This window comes from Sturnira hondurensis, unplaced genomic scaffold (assembly GCF_014824575.4).
Source record: "Sturnira hondurensis isolate 20B ecotype Veracruz unplaced genomic scaffold, ASM1482457v3 Scaffold0010173, whole genome shotgun sequence".
Lineage (NCBI taxonomy): Eukaryota > Metazoa > Chordata > Mammalia > Chiroptera > Phyllostomidae > Sturnira > Sturnira hondurensis.
Window position 1 is genome coordinate 443,760 of NW_028082804.1, and position 19,892 is coordinate 463,651.

Sequence of the window (19,892 nt, forward strand, 5' to 3'; positions counted from 1 at the left end):
ATGATATGATGTTTGCCTTTCACCACCTGGCTAATTTCACTGAGCACAGTGCTCTCCAGTTCCATCCATGTAAATGCCACCTCACTTAGTTTTACGTTCAACTCTGGCATCAATGGGAAAAGAGTAGGATCTGCATAATCGAACTGGAGAAGTCTAGGTGCACCGAGGGCACCTGGAGAACCCCAGACTTTGAAACCGCTCTGAATTTCCTCTCGCTCTTTCACCCTCTATGGAAGCCACAGTCCCTTTCAGAAGGGAATGAGCATTTCACCCACTCTCTCACCCTTCAGGGTTTTCTGCTGATAATCATTTTCATGGATAATTCTGTGTGGACTCTAAGAGTAAACTGCAGAATCAGTGGAATCTGGCAATTCCACTCAGCATTGTCACAGAACTTAGCAAATTCTAAAAACTGGGGCAATATCTATGGGATTGGGATGTTTGAGGATTGACCCAGGATGACAACACATGAATTTGGATCAGGTCAAATTGTTCCATAGAAATTTACTCACTAGACATCCTTTATCAGCATGGGTGGGACCCTAACACAAACTTGGGTTGTCCAGCACAAACCTGGACGAGAGGTTGGCTCCCACTAAATGATGACAAAGGGCTAGAAATCCCTGGGTATGGCAGAGAGGAAGGAACTTGAGAGACAGAAATGCTGAATTTGACTTATCAAATATGTCTCCGAGGGGGCCCAGAATTTTTCAAAGGCGGTTTACTAATCATTCCAACCAGCCCTGAATGCTGCTGACATGAGTTGCCCATGAAGTGGGCTTTCTGATCTCTGTGGGCCGGGAGGAGTCCCGGGTGGACACCTTGGGTGGTAGCAGTTCACTGCCGAAGCAAAGCTAGCAGGGATATGATGTGAGGCCGCAGGGCCAACGCGATTGACAGATACCTCCGGCTGCAGTTTACCACCGAGTTCTCAGGAGTGTAAGCAATGCACATTCCACTAAGATCCCCTACCCTGCCCTCCCCAGCTCCAAGTTCAGTGGGCAGGGGAGTGAATCAAGCTACCCCACTAGACAGTCACAGTTAGAGATGGGAGTTACTTGGTAGTCCTAGAGCTCTTTGATTAGAGTCGAGTCTTGATTAGGAAAGATGTTACAGTATTATTAGGTATGGACTCTGTGAACCTTCCTCCTGGCCTTCCCTGCAGCCACTGCCTAAGTACCTGTGCCCTGGAGAATGGGAAATGGTGCAACTTTTTAGACACTATAGAAGCTGGCTCTCATCAAACCTACAGCATGTTGGAATGCCACTCCTGTCCGCTGCAGTGGAGGCTTATTGGGAGCAGATGACATATGGGCTCCTGACCCTTATTCACCTCACGGTGGGCCCAGGGAGACCGCAAGCTCATCCTGTAGATAGTACTCCAGTTCCTGAAAGTGTTATTGGAATACATAACCTTAGCAAACTTTAGAATTGCCACATTGGCTCCTTGGTGTGTGGTAGAAAGGACCAAGAGGATGTCACTGGTGTCCCTCTCATTAATGAAAGCGAACGTATGAAATCGGGCTGCACTGGGACTGGGACTGCCACCATCTGTGCCCGCATCGCAGACCAGGAGGACATGGGCTTGGTGGTTCCTACCATACTTTCATTCTTTTCCCATCATCCCTCCCATTGGAATGGAGCATGGTGGTGGACTGTGATAAAGTTAACAAGGTGGTGATCTCAATTTGGTTGATGTTCCAGAGATGATCTCCTTACTAAAGCAAATTAGTACATCTCCCAGCATTGGGTTTGCAGCCACTGATGCGGTGAAAGCATTTTCTTCATTCAGATCAACAGGTTTGCCATCAACTGGAGGAAAAGTGGCCCAAGTCTAAGGTCATGTCAGTTCTCTGATTCTGGATCAGAGCACACAGACTGTAGGGATCTTGACTAGCAGTTGGCAAACATTTTCTGTAAAAGGCGAGACAGTAAGCATCTTGGGCTCTAGCCCATATGGTGTCTGTTGCGACTACTTCACTTTGCTGTTTAGTGCGAAAGCAGCCACAGACAGTATGCAAATGGATGAGCGTGGCTGGGTTCCAACCCCACTGTGTTTACCAAAGCAGGCTGAGGGCTGGATCTGGTCTGTGGGCCGCAGTTTTCCAACTCCTGATCTTGACCATCAATACCTGTAAGACGTGCTAGGCCTTATGGTGGTGACAATGTGCAGACTGGACCTGGGAAGCAGGAATTGGCAGGTGCCCTGTGACAGAAGGCGGGAGATGGAGTCTGAGGAAGCACGGGGGCTTGCCACTCCAGCGAAAATCCAGGGCAGAGCTCAGTAATGGAGAAAAGCGAACGTCAAATTCTTCATCTTGACTTCCCTATCCTTAAGAATGAGGCACAACTCTTTGGATTGTGGAGCCAATATGTATCGTACTTAGCTACCTTGCTTTGCCCATTTACTAGGAAAGCTGAGAAGCAGCTCATGGCCCCATGGTTAGTTTTTAAAATAAACCTGTGTTGACACCAGGCTTTTCTGCATGTGAGCAGAGGACATGGCTTCCTGCATGTGCATGGAAATGTTGGTGGGCCTGAGTGGGGACTGTCAGACTGCCTCCCTCCCTACCTCTGTGCGTAACTTGTGAGTCAGGCTCCTGCAAGGACTGTGCTGAGTGTTACACATCATGAAACTCAGAAGGGTAAGCAGAGATCTCAGATTTCCTCTTAAGCTGAGTAACAGCTTACCTCATCCTGACGTTCAGAGCTGTTCAAGGAGTTTGCTCATTCCAATGTGAACCTACCTTCTAGTTTAGCAGGTCATCTATAAACCTAGCAGCAGAAACCTGCTCACTTCTAATTTTTAAAAATATGTTTATTGATTTTAGAGAGAGAGAAAGAGAGAAACATCAGTGAGAGAAACATCGACTGGTTGCCTCCCATGTGCATCCTGACAGGGAACAGAATCCCGCACCTTTTGGTTTACAGGGCAAGGCTCCGACCTGCAGAGCCACATTGGCCAGGGCGGAAACCTGCTTCCTTTTAAAGGCGTGGTGAATGGGACAAGCGAGGAAGAAAGAGAGTAGGTAAAAGAAAAACTGATATGATCAGTGGGAGTGTAAAAGTTAACATTTCTCCTTACAAAAAGAAATGGATACTCAATGCAAAGATTTAGATAACACAGAAAAGCACAANCGCACCTTTTGGTTTACAGGGCAAGGCTCCGACCTGCAGAGCCACACTGGCCAGGGCAGAAACCTGCTTCCTTTTAAAGGCGTGGTGAATGGGACAAGCGAGGAAGAAAGAGAGTAGGTAAAAGAAAAACTGATATGATCAGTGGGAGTGTAAAAGTTAACATTTCTCCTTACAAAAAGAAATGGATACTCAATGCAAAGATTTAGATAACACAGAAAAGCACAAAGAAAAAAACACAATTTTTTTCCACCAAGAGATGACCACCATAACATATGGCCTGTTGCATTCTAATCTTTTTTCTATGCTATGACTCTGTGTGTGTGTGTGTGTGTGTGTGTGTGTGTATTTAACAGAATAATGGTACATATGCTCACTTATAACCTGGGCTTGAAGTTTGCAGTATGGTGATCATTTTTCCACATCAGTAAATATTCTTATAGAACATGACTTTGAATGATTACATACAATCTCCTTAAACATAGAAAATGCCTTAACTATCTTAGCTAGTGACTGCTGTTTTACATTTAAGAATCCATGTCTCTTGCAGAGGCTATCTGCCAGTATAGAAAATTTTATGATTTTTATGACTATGTCTCCACAACAACCTGTCACCATATATGGCTTTACCAGATCACTGTGCATTTTTGGAGTACATCTGAGGTCAAGAGCTATTCCATTAACTGAAATAATGAAGGTATCTCTGTTCTTGGTAGATTTTCCCAAATCTCTTTTTTATGACATTTGTCATAGTAACTAAAATGCATGTCATGTTTTAATGTAACCCCTGTCAGTTCTGGGAACACCATTTGCGCAGCAGTAATTTTTATTTAAAAGGCACAAAGCCGACTACAAAACATATTACAATGTCACAAATGTGAGTCATTCATTTGGAAGGTACTTACTGAGTACCTGAAACAAACAGAGCAGGACCTTTCTGGGCAAACAATATTCCGTAGACGTGGAGCTTCCACAATCAGCAAGGACGGTAGAAAAATATAACTTTTTTCAAATGATTTGCTTTCTATATAGAGGGATAAGATATGGAATCAAGAGTAATTAAATAACAGTACAAAAGATGTCATAAGGCAGTGTTGAATGATGGGTAAAGGCAATAGGGGCTGTCATTTAAAAACCATCAGCCCCTCTGGGTTGGAACACTCAGAAAAGGCTCCCTGGACAAAACACTAACCCTTCAGAGCATGGAAGTTAGAGGGGAGAGCTTTCAGCTAAGGCTAGGAGATGTATGTTTAGCCTTGGGGAACAGTAAAGGGAGCTCCCCGGAAGTGTAGGAGAGGAAGTCAAGTCTGAAAGGATTGCTACAGGGAGAGGTCCTTGAATGTTAGGCTAGGGAGTTCGGACTCCACCCACAGCTCCCCGACATCACAGGAGGGGGCTTTTTAGAAGTAACGTGACAGTGGCCTGAACACCTTGCTGTGACAAAAGTCAGTTCTTACTCTTATGTCCTCTGAAATTTCTTCCGTAAGACTTTTAATTTATGTTGGAAGTTAAATTGTTTGAGCAGCATCACTTTATTCTCGCTCTTTGAGGAAGATCCACATGTAGAAACCAGCCCTATAGTACAAGTCCAGTTATAAATTCATGTGTGGAATTTGTAAAATTAACTTAAATAGTTCTAGTGATTGAACTAGAATTTTCTTTCCTGAAAAAGCATGATTAAGACATTGTCTGAGTTCAGTGAAGTTTCTCTTATTAACCTTTTTGTCTCAATACATTTTTATATTATGAAACAAATACAACATTGTTGAAGAGATTTTTGAAAGCAGAAAAGCTCCTATAATCAAATAGAAATATAACTGTTTAACTTTTACATCTTTCTAGTCTGGTCAAATGCATTTATTTTTACCCAGTTACAAGAATGTTGTATGAGCATTGTAAATCTGTTAAGCTATGATACTACGGTGTATTAAAGCAATCGTTTCAAAGATTTGTTGAAACATCTTTGAATACATAGACACAATTTAATCATTTCTGCATGTTTAGATTGTTTCCATTTTCCCCATTTTGATTAGACCTCTCACCGTGGAGTGTCATTGGCATTCTGGTGTGCAGAGATGATAACTCAGGTGTGATAAGATCTCTTGGGTCCTCGGGAGGCTGTGTGTGTATGTATATATGTGCAGCATTAAAATGTTTCCCACAATTACAATCAGCTGGAAGAAAGGGCTGTGGCACACAGGATGTGCCCGAGTGCCTACTGCAATTCCCTGCTTTCATACAGTGATTTGCACTTGGCATTTTTCGTCCTATAATATTATTTAGAGATTGTTCCACATCAGCACCCACAGTGCTCTTCTTTCTTTTCAATGGTACTGTATTTTATCCAATTCCTATGGATGGGTCTTTCAGCTGTTCTTGATCTTCTGTACTATAAACAATGATCCAACAATGATCCTCACAGTGTGGATGTATCCATAGCATAAATGTCTAGACGAGGAATTGCTGGGAAAAACAGTACAGAATATGCATATAAAGTATGATCGATGTTGTTAATTTCCTTCCAAAGTGGTTTACCATTTTTATTCCCTCCAGCAATGTTTGTGATGGTCTATTTTCCAAACCCAGGCCAACTCAATGTATCAGTTTGATGGGTAAAAAAATGGTGTCTCAATTTAATTTGCATTGGATCTAAATATATTTAACATTTTAAGTTTGGATGCTTTTGAATCAAGTCTTTCTCTGTAATTGGACAAGCAAGCTTCATCCATGGATGTGAAACAGACACAGCTACTACTAGAGGGTGTAGTGAGCTGGTGAGAATAAATAAAAAGCAAAAACTCCTGGCCAATGATGGAGATGGGAACAGTGTGTAATTTCTTTCTGTCTTTTCCCCTTTTCCCTTTCCATTAGTAGGAAGCTGTGAGTTACCCGAATGTGTCAGTGTGCTTGAGCCTTGCTGGAAATTTAGAAAAAGCAAGACGAGAGAGGGCTTGTCTGTCCACTTCTCAAATTCCAGGTACCCCTCCTTTCTCCCTAGCAGAGGTAGCATATCTGCAGAATCAGGGAGAGTAATAAAGAAATAATGGAGGGAAAAAAAGAACTTAAGGACAATTTGATGTGGGAGAGGCGTTTTGATTCACTATTTCTTGCTATTCCTGCGTTTCGCGATCTGGCAGGAATCACAGGGCATTACATTCAGTGTAGTAAGGGAACATCAATGGAACGGACCCCGTGTTTTAGGGTTTTTTTTGTTGTTGTTGTTGAGAAAATGGAGTATGTATGCTGTGAGGCATGCTCTATTCGCAAGCCCCCCCACCCTATTCATTATTTATTTGGGGGGACTGGACGTGCATGACAGGAATATATATGCTTGCGCGTAAGACCCCCAAATCAGGCAATTGAATGTTGGACAGGGAGACCTGTATTAAGCAGGAGACGGAATAAATACATTGAAAAATATAGTGCCCGTCCCCCCCCCCCCCCGGCCCAGTAAATTCTTGGCTCCCCCATATGTAAGAAAAATCTGTATTATTGCACAAATACAGTTTATCTTCACTGGATCCTATTCTCTTTTGATGAGCTTTAGATGTTAAGTGAGAAACAAGCGTGAGTGAGGTTAACACCAAAGTGCACAGAGCAAATTTAGATTTGGGCCCGACGTTAGGGTCCAGATTTGCTCGCGGAGTTCCACCCCTACCCAATCAGGGAAAGTCCCCGTTCTATCTTCAGTTATTTTAAAAGCAAGCGGTTTTTAAAGCCCCATTCCGCTCTTTGTGCTGGTGCCTCGGAGTCACTCCCTCGCAACCTAACGATTTAGGGTAAAAAAACTCCGTGGCGGTGCCCCACCGCTGGCCGCCCGCGTGAACAAGAAGCGTCCCTCGCCCACACCGGGTTCCCAAGCCGACGCCCCCGGGCTCGCTTTCCACCCCCCGCGCGGCCGCCGCGGCCCAGCTCGGCCCAGGGCCCCTCTCCAGCGCCCCCTCCCCGGCGCGCTGCGGCTGGCCCTCCCCAGAGCCCCGCCTGACGCTGCAGCTGGGCCCGCGATTCGCCATTGGATTAAAAATAGCAGCGTCCCCCACCCCCCGCCCCGCCCGCCGGCCCCAGGCCCCCGGAGCCCGCGCCCGCCCCCGCCCCGCGGCCCTCTCTCCCTGCCCGCCCCGGCTCCGCTCCGGTCGCCCGCGCAGCCCGCCGCCGCCGCGGGCAGACCCGGCACCCCAGCTCGGCTCCGCTCCGCTCGGCGCGGCCATGCAGCGCCGGGGCGCCCTGCTCGGCGTGCCGGGCGGCAGCGGCAGCAGGAAGATGGCTGCAGGAGACCTCGGCGAGCTGCTGGTGCCCCACATGCCCACCATCCGCGTGCCCAGGTCCGGGGACAGGGTCTACAAGAACGAGTGCGCCTTCTCCTACGACTCGCCGGTAAGTGGGGCTCGGCGGCGCTCCCGGCGCCTCGGGGGAGGGTCCCGGCGCGGCGGCCTGGGGCGGCTGCGAGCCGGGAACTCGGCGGCACGTGAAGCGGGAGGAGAGATGCGCCGCGGCAGCCGGGACCTCCTCCGCCGGGCGGCGGAGTTGGCTCAGGGGTAGCGCAGCTCGGCGGACGCTCGGCGCTGCCTGCAGCCAGAGGCTGGGTCGCCAGGGGGGTTTGTTCCGCCAGCTTCCTAGGCTGACGGGGCCTCCGTTACCTCCCGCCTGCCCACAGCTCCGCGGCCGTTTGGAAGACCGAGCGGAAGAGTCCCCTGATCGGAACTGCGTGTTGCAGGGGGTTTGCCTCCTCCCTGGGGCGAGAGCGGAGGGGCGTGGGATTGATCCCTGCCGACGCCCACGGCCCTTCTCTTGGACCATTTGCTTTGCTTAGGGATTCCCACTCCAGGACAACCTTAATTTCCTCTTTGAGCTTTGCTTCCTTCACTTTCCATTTCTCCCCACTTCTTTTCTCTCCCTCCGTAAGAATGTCAGAAGAAACCTTTGGCACATCTACTCGGACAACAGAAATGGGGGTCTCCTGGATTATTATGGTTTCCTTAAACCTCTCTCCTTACCCCATTTAAGTGAGTCACTTGGACTGAAATGCACTTGGACTGAAATAAATATTGAAAGTTCAATTTCGAGTAGTGACCTCAGAGACCGGAGGGCGAAGTTAAGACGGATCCCTGCCTTCCACCCAGGACGCTGAAGGTGGTTTTCACCAGGTTGTGTGTGTATGTATGAGAAGGAAAAGGAGGATGAATGTCCCTTTCAGGAGTCAAAATGGGCTTCAAAGTGACTCAGCTGTCTGGCATTTATCATGTCTTTCTGAGGACCAGGTTATTTTTATCCACCCACTTTACGTCTCATGTGTCACCCGCAGATCTCAGTACAACCGGGAGGTGCACGGATTGCAGGGGCTGAGGCAGGGTTCACAGTAGTCTGATATATTTTATTCGTATCATGCCGAGTACTGTTGGAGGGAAAAACCCAACCCAATGAGTAGTAAATTTTCCAGAGTGATCTGTCTTTGTCTTGTGGGTTATTTAGCTACTTCAAAGCGCATTATTTGGCATACACGGGAGCGCCAGAATTAGTGCCCTCCCTGTTACATTTAGTGTTTGTTTTATGCTAATTCCAGATCATTTGGGGGATAAAAATCTCACTTATTTGTTCATTACATATTTGTTCTTTTGAAAAGGTTTATGTTGAGTGGAATGAAATGGTTGTATTTACTTAGCATACTGTGAACACACTATTTACAATGACTATCAGCAATGGCGGCATCAAATTCTGTTATCTAGAAAGTATTTCCAAATGCCATTTTCTGATTTTTGGGTCCAGTGTCGCCAGGTTCCTGCTAATAGCTCCTTAGGGTGAGGGATGATTGTCCTGGCCTCACTTAAACAAGGAACAGATTGTGAATGCCAGGAAGGAAAAAGGGGCCAAGTCCAGTGGAGAGCACAGTATGTCAAGTGGGTAAAGCCACTTATTCTGTGTTAGGTCTGGGTTGCCCTTCAAATATATTTTTTAAAATTTTTATTAGAAATCTTTACCTCGTTATGTACTGTGTAGCAGGTGTGGAAAAGTTGATGATTTTAATTCACTTCTGCAAATAGTCATTGGGAGCCTCCTGTGTGCCAAACAGTATTCTAGCAGCATCTTGTCCAGTGCAAAGTGATGATCTCATTCATGTCATAGTAGTTCCTTGGGGGAAGACTGGGCTTATTTACAAGGCTGGTGAATCAGTATATTTCATTATGTGTTCCGGGGAAGAAGAGAAGGAAGGTTTTGTAACAAATTTTATTAAAGCACAGTGCGTGATAATGTGAGATCTTTCTGTATGGTACTTAACACTTCATCATGAATCCAACAAGATTTCTTTTGCACCTACCGTGTGCCAGCTCACATAGGCATGGCTGAAAGAACCTTACAGAACAAAATTCATCGGTTCCAAACATACTGGAAACTTTAATCCATTATGGCCATAGGACTATTGTAGAGAAAAGGCCAAAACTGTTTGAGTGACAAAAATAGTCATCCTTGCTTTGGATACTTTTGAAAAAGGTCATAGATGAAGATAGAAATAAAGGAGACTGACTTTCTAAGCAAGGTTAGTCACATGTGTGAACACATAAAGTGTGAATGTTATTTTCTTAACTTGCATGGGTTGTATTTGGAAAGAAAAGATTGCTTTAACAAGAAAGGAGTCAGAGCCAGGTAGGGAGTACAAGGTGGGGTCCCCGAATACCTGGAACAGGATCTGGATTTTATACGTTTGTGGGCAGTCCTAGAAAGCTACTGTAAGTCATGTGATTTGAAGTGGTGTTAGAGCAAGACCGAACTGATCAGTTCTTACCATGTGGCTCTCATAGACATGTTGTGAGCACCTTTGTGGGTGTGAGTAGTGAGTGGGGTGGCAGCGTGCTCATTTCAGTGTTCCTGTCCTTCCCTCCTCCTTACTTTCTAGGGCTTAGTGCTTGGCAGGGACTTAGTAACATTTCTTCTGGGATAAGTGAGGATTTGTTGTTTCACCTGCCAATCTGCTTTCACCCCAGGCCCAGTTTGCCACCTTCACCTGTAGGTTCTCCTCTCCGTGACTTGGTTCATCTTGCAAGGTCTGGAACGTGACCTTCCCGGAGAGTGGAGACTGTGCATCGTTGTGTCCTCAGCAGTCTCCCCAGCATCTGGTACATATGACAGGAACTCAATGAATGTCTAGGAAATGTATGAATTACATGAGGTTTCAGGTTGGGAAATTGGTAAGGACACAACATACGGGAAACTCTGGGAAAGGAACCATGTGGGATTATGTAGAATGGTGACTTCATTCATTGTGGGGGACAGATATGGAAGAGAGCCAGATAGGCAGAATAACTTTGCTCTGTCACCCAACTGTGTAACTGCCGTGTGCCTCAGTTTCTCCATCTGTAAAATGGGGCTAATAATAGAAGCTTCCTCATGGAGTTGTATTGTGGATTGAATAAATCAACGTGCTAAGTGTGCCTGGCCAGTTGATACTCATGTAGCCAGAAAAGAAAGGAATGGAGTCAATCATGGTTGTAAGCCTCAGTGTTTGGTTGTCAGGGCTTATGTGTGAAGTTTGGTGTGGTTAGTGGAGAAATTGGTTTGCACTTCTGCTCACAAGTCTTCAACGACCACTATGCAAAGTCTGCTCCCATCCCCTAGTATTGTCCAGCCCTCATTCATCACACTGTACTTAGTTTCACCTCCCTTCAGTTTCCAGGTTGCCAGCTCCAGGCAGCCTGGTCTGTGGGTGTTCAGTGTGAGCGAGTCCTTTCCTTTTCCTGGACCATCTTCCTTTTCTTGACCATCTCTTGGGGTTCTACCTCATCTTTCCCTTTCTGCTTCAGACTTCATCCTTTCCTCTGAGGCTCCCACTGTTCCTTAGGGGCTTCATCATACACCATAGCAGTTAGTTATAGTCTGTCTTCCATGATTTGTCATTATTTTATTTCCTTTTACCCATTTAACTGGTAGTTTTAAAACATTGATTGTGTGTGGAGCCTCATATGAGGCATTAGGTACGGGAGGAGCTGGGCCACTGTAGTGCTTATATGCCCCTCCCACCTGTCGGGGTGGAGAGTTTGTCTTATGCCTTGTCCTAGCTGGAATCAACTGAACGACAGACCAGGGCTGAGGCCCGGGCAGTTTATTTTGGAAAGGTATCCCAGGGGACAGAAGTGGAAGACGTCCAACGGAATAGTGACAAAGGGGAGGAAGGAAAGCCCTCGCTCTTCCAGGGTGGTACTTGTGCTGGAGAGGCTGAGAATCCCTGCCGCCAGCAGCAGCTGCGATGGGAGAGAACCTGAGGCAGCGAGGCTAGGTCCTCGGGCAAACAGCTGTCCACACCAAAGGGTGGCCTGAGAGGGCGTGAGACCAGCATGGTCGGTGCTCCCACAGCACTGTTTTTATAAAAAGGAGTCTGCCCCCCCCAACCCCTTCCCTAAAGCTCTGAGATCTCTGGGTGGTGTTGAGATGTCAGTGTTGGTTCTCTGCTTTCCTGGGAGTCTTTGTCAAACTCAGCTGAACGGGGCCCCATGGGAGGGCTGGTGCAGCCACCTGTTGGGAAAGGCTTTGAGGTCATTTACTTGCAGGAAAACTTCATATTAGGGGTTTAGTACGTCCTTCTGCGATATTGTGATTTATAATAAGGAATGGATACTTCGTCTTTGTTCCCAGCACAGAACTCCCCAAACCCTTGGAATTTCCTAAATGAGAAGGGCTACAAAGGTGTTTGTTATTCATAATGAGATCCTTTTAACCACACCCTATAACCACCTTTCTGTCTCTATTCTCGGTCCCCCATGTAAGTGAAGTCACACAGCACTTGACCTTTTGTGTCTGGCTTATTTCACTTAGCATCTCCTCATGGTGCATGCACGTTGTCGTATGTATCAGAATTTCCTTCCTTTTTAAGCTCGAACACTGTTCCATTGCAGGTGTGTACCGCACTTTGTCTATGTGTTCCTCTGTTGATGGACGTTTGGGCAGTTTTCACCTTTTGGCTGTCATGTGTGAAGCTGCTGTGGTTGCTGGTGTGTGCGTGTCTGCGTCCCGTACAGTCTGCTTTCGGCTGCTGTGTTACTGTGCGTGCTGACTTCATGCAGTGAGACTCACCGTCACAGTGCCCACTCGGAAGGGAAACAATTTCATGTAGGATCTATGTGGAAAATTGTGATCCTAATGGATAAACGGGAACTGATATAGTAAAGTAAAATTTAGGGAGCACAGATTTTTTTCTTTGAAGATACAAACCTAAACTGAGTCTAATTAGTTTCACGTAGCAAAAGCTTCCTGCCCAAAGCCGCTGATTGAAAGGTGGTTTCATGGCAGTGCCCCTCAAACTCTTTGGCCCTTTGCAAATATTTTTGAAGACCCCAAAGCGCTGTTATGTGGTTTCTGTCTGCCGATAGTTACCATCTTAGAAATTAAGGCAGGAAAATTGAAAACAGCTTCCATTCCATTAGCTCTTCAAGTGGTGATGTCAGGTGTTGTGAAGACTGAAAAATGCCACTGTGTGCTCCTGAGAGAACAGGAGTGAAAAAGGCAGATACGTTTGTGTTACGAAAACAGGTTGACATTGTGGATTACTTGAAGGGCCTTCGAGGGCATCACAGGGTTCCCAGATCGAACTCTGAAAACTGAGGTTCTAGAGTTTATGCAGAAAAGTGCAGCTGGTCCCTCCAGTGCCAAACCCACTCTCACTGTGGCTTCTATGGGTTCCCTTTTTCACATTTGTGGTGATTGAATAACTAATTGGTTGTGAACCTTAGCCAGAAATATCATATGTCTTGTACATTCTTGTTATGAAGCAAATTAAAATGTAGAATATGCGACTCCTTTTGAAAAAATTTGCAGCTACTTGGACAAGAATTGTCGGCTGTTTCAGAGGTGAGAAGTCTTTATTTTGTTCTCTGTGAGCTTTACTGGAGTGTGATCTGGCCGGCTGCTTCTTTGGGGAACCTTAACTTGGAGCATCATGATTTTTTTCCTTTGACCACTGGTTAGGAGATTTCTGTCAGCTCTTGCCTGCAAAGCCTGTCTGCCGGTACTCAGGGAGCTGAGTGGGAAAGGAGGACGAGGCGGCCTCAGCCCCCGCATGTTGGTATTGGCTGGACATTGTCCTCTGGTTCTCCACCCTATCCCTGTTTTGCCATAGTGGCTGGGAACCTGGACACTTTGGACAGCAGGCTGCTGATTCTGAACCTGCCAGTGAGAGAGTCAGAAGGCAAAGAGAAGAAGGGCGATGGCTAATGCAGCTGTGGCATGTGGCGGACATGGGATTTTCCTCGTTCTTGGGACTCAAAGTCACCTCAGTCGAGGGGAGGCTGGGATCACCTGTGCAGTTTTTTGTGAGGCTTGTGCGTCTTGATTTCCTGAACATGAGTGGTGGTTTCTCTGACCTTGGCTCACACAGCTCTTCCCATGATTCTGTATGCCTCTGAGCCCTGGTACTAAATCCCTTCCTGCCTGAAATACCCAGGATAGTTTGTCTTTTCAGACTAACGCTGGACTGGTACACATATGTTACCCCTCCATCTCCAAGTCCCTGTGTACTCAGGATGGAGCCCCTACTCTTAACTGAGCCTGGTGTCCTATGGACCTGAGGCCTTTGTTTTTATCCACTTTGGAACAAATCGCCAGCAGTTTGCTGGTCGGGGAGGGACTGCTTGGAGTATAGGAGGCTCTGGGGCACTGACTGCTATCTGGACAGATTTCCAACCCTTGTTTTAGTCCCTGTTGTACCCCGACTTCCAGAGTTACCTGAGGCTGTCAGCTGTGGAGTCTTTGGGGAATTCTAGAGTGTCAATCGGAGTTTATTTTGGCTTTCCCTGCTACAGACTTAGCATTCAGCTTTGTCAGCTTGTCTTAGTCTTTTTAGCGTTTACCCATCTGCCATCCAGGTTCCAGATTTTGTTGCTATGGTTTATGTTTTCTCAAAAAATCCTTTCACTGTTCTTTTATTTGCGCTTCAGGAAGGAGTGAAATTGATGTGTGTGCGTGTGGTCTGCCCTGGGCTCCCTGGAGTCCTACTTTTCCAAACCAATAATCAAGAAGTCACTAGCTGCCTCTTTTTAGCGCTTGTTAATTACCCTGAAAGTTGTATCACTTTTAGAGTTCTGGGATGTACCATATGATGCTGACCGTGTCAGGGAGCGAGAAAGTTTGTCGTTTCGGCTTATATCAAAACTGGACACCTGTGCGATTTCTAATTCTGTGTTTACTCCCTGCGTTGCCCTTCCTGCATACGGAAGCTCACGTAAGGTGCTGCCATCACTTACTGCCCTGACTGGGAGATGCCCCGTCTCCCTCCCTCACCTTTAAAACAATTGTGTAAAGTGTACGTAATGGAAAATTGACCTTCTTAACCAGCTTAAGGTGTGCAGCAATATCAAGGACTTTCACGTTGTTGTGCAACCATCACCACGGTCCACGTCCAGAACTCTTTTCATCTTGCAAAACTGAGATACTGTCCCTGTCGCCAGTAACCCCCACTCCCTGCCCCCTCAGCCCCAGCCCTTGGCAAGCACATGAATTGTCTGCTGTAGGTGTCTGATGTGAGATCATACAGGGTTTGTCCTTTCATAAGTGACTTATTTCACTTACCATAACATTTTTAAGCTTCACATGTTGTATCACATGTTGGAATTTCCTCCCTCTTTAAAGCAGAATGATACTCCATTGTATGTGTATACCATGGTTTGTTTACCCATTTGTCTGTTGGTGGACACTTGGGTTGCTTCCACCTGGTGGCTATTGTGAAGAATGCTGCTAGGACCCCGGGTGCACCCCCCTTTCTTTTACATCGCATCCCACTAGCGACCAGGTTCCCAGGTTCCTGCATAACCTCTTCTCTCCTTCCCCATTGCCAAGGGTCAGACCCCATCATTTCCTGCATGGACTCTTGCAGAAACCTCGTAACCCACTGCCTTGCCTCCCTTCCTGTCCGTCACATTGTATTGTCCGTTGTCTTTCTGAACCGTCGGTCTTTTCTTGTCATTTCCCTGCCTAGAAATTTTCAGTGGCACCAAACAGGCTGTTCTAGTACAGCACATGCTGACCCAGCTGTCCTGGCCAGAGTCATCACCTGGCCCCTGCCATGTGGTTGCATTCAGTTTGGCCCAGAGGGTGCTGTGTGCTCAGGTGCTCTGAGCTCAGCCTGGAATGCCTTCTACCAGCCCCAGCCCAAGCCCATCAGCCCCAGCAGGTAAAACCTGTCATCTCATGTGGTTACAGCAGGGATTGGCTTATGCCTGGTCATGGGTGTTGCTGCCCTGTGTTACAGACGAGGGAACTAAGAGTCAGAGGGTAGGTAGCTTGTGCAAGGACTTGCTCTAAGACTGATAGGGGACAGAGATGGGACCTAGCCCTGATGTGTCATGAAGTTGGACCCTGAAGCACATCTGGGATATTTGAGTTTTGGACAGTGTGGCAGGGGGACAGCGTGAGGACAGTGGTTATTTGGTGTGGCCATCCTGGAAGTGGAATGAGCACTGGTGGGTTGGGAGGTGGGGGGGTCTGGAATAGGGATTCACTAGGAGTCTCTTGTGATATTGGAGGGGGTGTGCTTTCCCTAGGGTGATGCCAGTGGGGGTAAAAGTGGTTGGGAGGTGGGAGTAAACTCAGTGGAAATTCTCATGAATGGTGTGACCCAACTTAGTGCCTGATCGTGCAGCGAATGAAGGAGTGGGAGGAGTTAAAGGCACACCTTCACACCTTGTGGCTTGGGACATGGAGTGAATCAGGGATGTAAATTAGGAAGGTCAGGTGGTCAAATGCAAGTGGACACGTCCCGTATGGCCACTGGGAAAGTTGGGGGCTGGAGTGGAGCTCAGAGGTCAGGGTTTGGACTGCAGAGTCTGGCGGTCCCTTGTTTATTGATCCCTTGTGAACAGCCCTTCGTTTTGAGGGGCCCAGGGCCCCACCTCCTTGCTGCTGGGACCTTTTCTCCCCAAATTGTGGAGGAAGCAGCAACCAGTACAGGCCTCTTGCCCTCCCACCAATTGGTTTAACTCTCAGAGAAACTCAGGAGTCTGGGCAGTATTTTTCCCCAGAGTTAGAAAGTTGAACAGATAATGATGCTGCATCAGTAGTTATAGGTGGAATGCGTATAGACTTGACTGTTCTGTGAAATAAAATCACTCTAGGGGAAATTTACCCCATGTTTACTACATGGGTGATTGACCAAGAAGTGGATGGCTCTTGAGTTGCAGTTATGAAAACTGTGTCCTGATCAAACCAAGTGTTGCTTTTTTTTTGTCCTGGTTAGTGCTTTGGGTGTGGCTGTAAAGTGGTGACCTGGACGTAGATATCTCTGTCCCCAGCAGCTCTTAGAAATATACTGGCAGTCTGTTAGTGGGATTAGTGGGTTGGATTGGCCCAGAGGAAAGAGAACATAGGGTCCTGAAGGTAAGGAATGGGGCAGGGAGGTGGGATACATTGTATCCTTTGGGAGCAACTGCTGAATTGCTCCTTTGGACATGCCACTGGGGCAGGTCCTGCCACTGAGCTGCAGCTGAGGCTTTGGAAGGAGCCTCAGTTCACGTGGGCTGTCTCGCTGGTCTCCCACCAGCCGAGTGGGACCATGGACAGATCCACTGGCTGGACACAAGCTGATGAGGGTGGGTGGACTGTGGGGTCACCAAACTCTGCAACTACTTCTGCAGGGTCCAGAGCCCAGCACCCTGGGTCTCGCCAGGGAGCTGTTAGCCTGGGGCAGCCACCTCCCGGGGGCTTCAGCTGCCTTTTCGAGCTTGGGGAGTGGAGCTGGCAAGACCTGCCGGAGCCCTTGTCCTCCCCTGCAGGGCAGCCTGGCAGACAGAGCCCCTGGCACAAGCTACTTACTTGAGTGGCCTGGCTGTCCTTTGCTCGACCCTTTTATTTGCTTGGAATGAAACAGCTTGAACAAAAAAAAAAAAAAAGAAGGAACCGTTCTTTCCCCCAGGCCTCCATGATGGCGTGTGCTTGCCGACAGCCGCCCACCTGGCTCCTGATGCCAGTATGACATCTGTTTCTCAGTTGCTCCAGGCAGCATGTGGTGGGGTGGGCTGGAGGGGGGGGACCCAGCCTGGCCTGGATCCAACTCCCCCCACCCTTGCACTACTTAGTGGCAATATGACTTCAGCAAGTACCTTAATCTTACTGAATTTCTCTGGGCCTTGGTTCTCTCTGTCATACCCACTGTGCACAGTTGTAATCACCGCTGCCCCTTAAATGTGACTTACTGCCACCTGTCTCGTTAGTGGGATCTAGTGGGAGGGAGCCCTCTGAGAAGAGGGTGAAGTGGGATTTATAAGGTCTTTCTTGGCTTTGCCAAAGAGATGTACTGTACTTGGCCGTTCTGCAGGAGGTTCTCCATGCCCTAAAGTGGACACCTCGGGCATGGGTGTGCGCTGGCCCTGTTAGGGGGAACTCTGTTCAGTTCAGGGCTGTTATTTGTGCTCAAGTTCAGCTCCATGTGATGGGCTTTCATGGGTTAGCCTGGAAAGCTAAATCCTCATGTATAATGTAGTTTATCAGGAGAACAAACATATCCTGAATAAAAACTGTCTCTTTTAGAAAATAATAATCCATGACTGTGAAGGTTTTTACCTTTGACAAGGTGGTTTCACGTTGCTTTTTTTGGATGTAAGCTGGGAAGAACTTCAGTGCAGAATGGCTTCCTTTTAGCGCCACTGCAGACGCTCACCTCAGTGTCCTCATCCTCTGCCCACCTTTAACTCGCCCACCGTGCTGTGAGCCCTGTGCTGGAGGAGCTGCTCTTCGTGCCCCCCGCACCCCGCCCGCCCCAGGGATTTGGGTCCTTACTGCTCCAGTTACCCAGAGCAAGGGTTTGCTTTCATACTTTGGAGGAAAAAAGTTAATAAATGGTGCCTCAGTGGGACAGTACATTTATATTTTATCAAACCCAGCTGTTCGGACCCTGCCTTTAGCCTCCAAGCTCTGGGGCGTAGGCGTCCTCTGCAGAGAGGAAGACCCCCAAGTTGGAGCAAGCTGGGAGAACCATTACTGTGTTAACATCCCTATTTTTTCCTTGACACGTCGTGGCCCCCGTATGATTTATGAGTCCAGCAGGGAGGCCTCCACCTGCTTGGGGTGATATGCCTCTGCTCTTTTCTCTTTATCTTTACAGACAAGTTTATTTCAGTGGGTTTGCTGCTGAAACCAAAGTTTTGGATTCTGTGGATACTGTGTCTAGCAGTTCTGTCGTCCTGGTCAGCTGCCGAGCTCTGGCCCGTTAGGGGCAGTGCGTTTCTGTGTATTTCCCCTCCTGTGGGTTGCATCCTGGCTGCACTTGGTCTGGAGCCTGTTTTACTTTCTTATCGCACATTCGCTTCCCATCTGCAAGCACTTAATTTTGTGTTTAAAAACTGTCGTCTGTTTGTTTTGCCCTAGGAGCCAGAATGTGCTTCCATTTGTACATTGGAATACTCATGTCTACCATTCAGATACAGAAGTGCGCGAGAGGCTGAATTAATAGGCAGATGGCTGCTTCGTGAAAGCAAGGATTGAGCAGAGAGCAGTGGGCAGTCTTGTGAAGTGAAGAGTCAAAACACTGAGGAGTTGTCCTTGCTTTGGCCCTTTTCCACACGCCCCTGTATCTAATCCATCTTCAGGCTTCTGGGCTATCTCCTAAAATTATGTCCTGAATCTGCCCACGTTTGCCCATGGCGGCTGAGGGCCTCCTTCCCTCTTCTCCCTCCCCTCCCCAGGCCCAGCCACCGGGTTGCCTTCTGGAGACAGGGCTGTCTGAAGAGCTTTCTGTGGTGATGGGATTGAGCCGTATCAGCCTTGGCCAGTGTGTTAGCCCCTCGCCACATGCAGCCATTGAGCAGTTGGAAATATGTTCAGTGTGATTGAGAAACGGAACTTCTAATTTAACCTAATTTAAATTAATTTAGATTTAAACATTCCCGTGTGGCCAATGGCTTCTGTATTGGGTCTAGAATATGCGATAGCCTTGTAACCGTATGTTCTCCTGACACCCGCTCCCGGTCTCTCTCCCCCGCAGCCAGAGAGAGCTTTTAAAAACGGAGGTTGGGCTGTGGCACTTCCACTCTAAAGCCCCCCAGAGGGCTTTGCATCCCACTGGGTGGGAACTCCAGCTCTTCTCAGGCCCTCAAGCCACTTCTGCTGGCCTCTGGGGACCTGTCCTCCTCGTGTCCTGCTACCTCCTCCCCTCACTCGACTCTAGCATCCTGCCTTTCTCGCTGGGTTTTGAGGATGTGGCCAAGCTTTCCCTGGAGCTGTGGCCTTAGTACGTGCTTTTTGGTCTAGCCAGGGGCCCTTCCCACTTTGCTCCCCTGGCCCCTCATCCTGGAGCTGTTCCCTCACCCCTCCCAGCCCATCCCCTGGGCTGCGTGGCAACCCCAACCCTCTTGTCTCTCCACCCTCTGTCCGGCTTCTCTGTTACTCTGTCTCTGCTGGAAATGATCTTCTCTGTCTCATTGGTTTTCTGTCTCTCTTACTAGGATGTCTGTGTCATCAGGGCACCAGCCTTGCCTGTCGCTCTCTCTCAGCTCAATAAACTCCTGCCGAGTACCCCCACCAACTTCTGTCACCCCTGGAGACGACAGCACGGCCTCATTTTCTGTCACAGCTTTGTTTCCAGACCCCACACAGACCATCCCCCTTCTTTGAGCTTGGATGGCATCCAGCAGGGGACAGTGTCCTCGATTTGTTTCATTTTCTGTTGTAATCACGTTCTGCCTCCCTGAGATCACGGTCTTCCTTTCCTCTCTTTCCCTTCTGTGCCCCCCAGTTTCCTCAGTTCCACATTTCAAATTAATCTCTTAGTTATTTCAGATCGTACT

At 47.8% G+C, this 19,892-nt stretch overlaps 1 protein-coding gene across 1 annotated transcript in view; it reads left to right on the top strand.

The window, feature by feature from the left end:
- Positions 1 to 7,278: 7,278 nt before the first annotated feature.
- Positions 7,279 to 19,892, top strand: part of USP13 (ubiquitin specific peptidase 13) — a 102,069-nt gene continuing 89,455 nt past the window's right edge. The window contains exon 1 of the mRNA XM_037058790.1: positions 7,279 to 7,509. Within this exon, the coding sequence (XP_036914685.1) occupies positions 7,342 to 7,509 (168 nt within the window). The 5' untranslated portion in view covers positions 7,279 to 7,341. The remainder of the gene's footprint in view (positions 7,510 to 19,892) is intronic.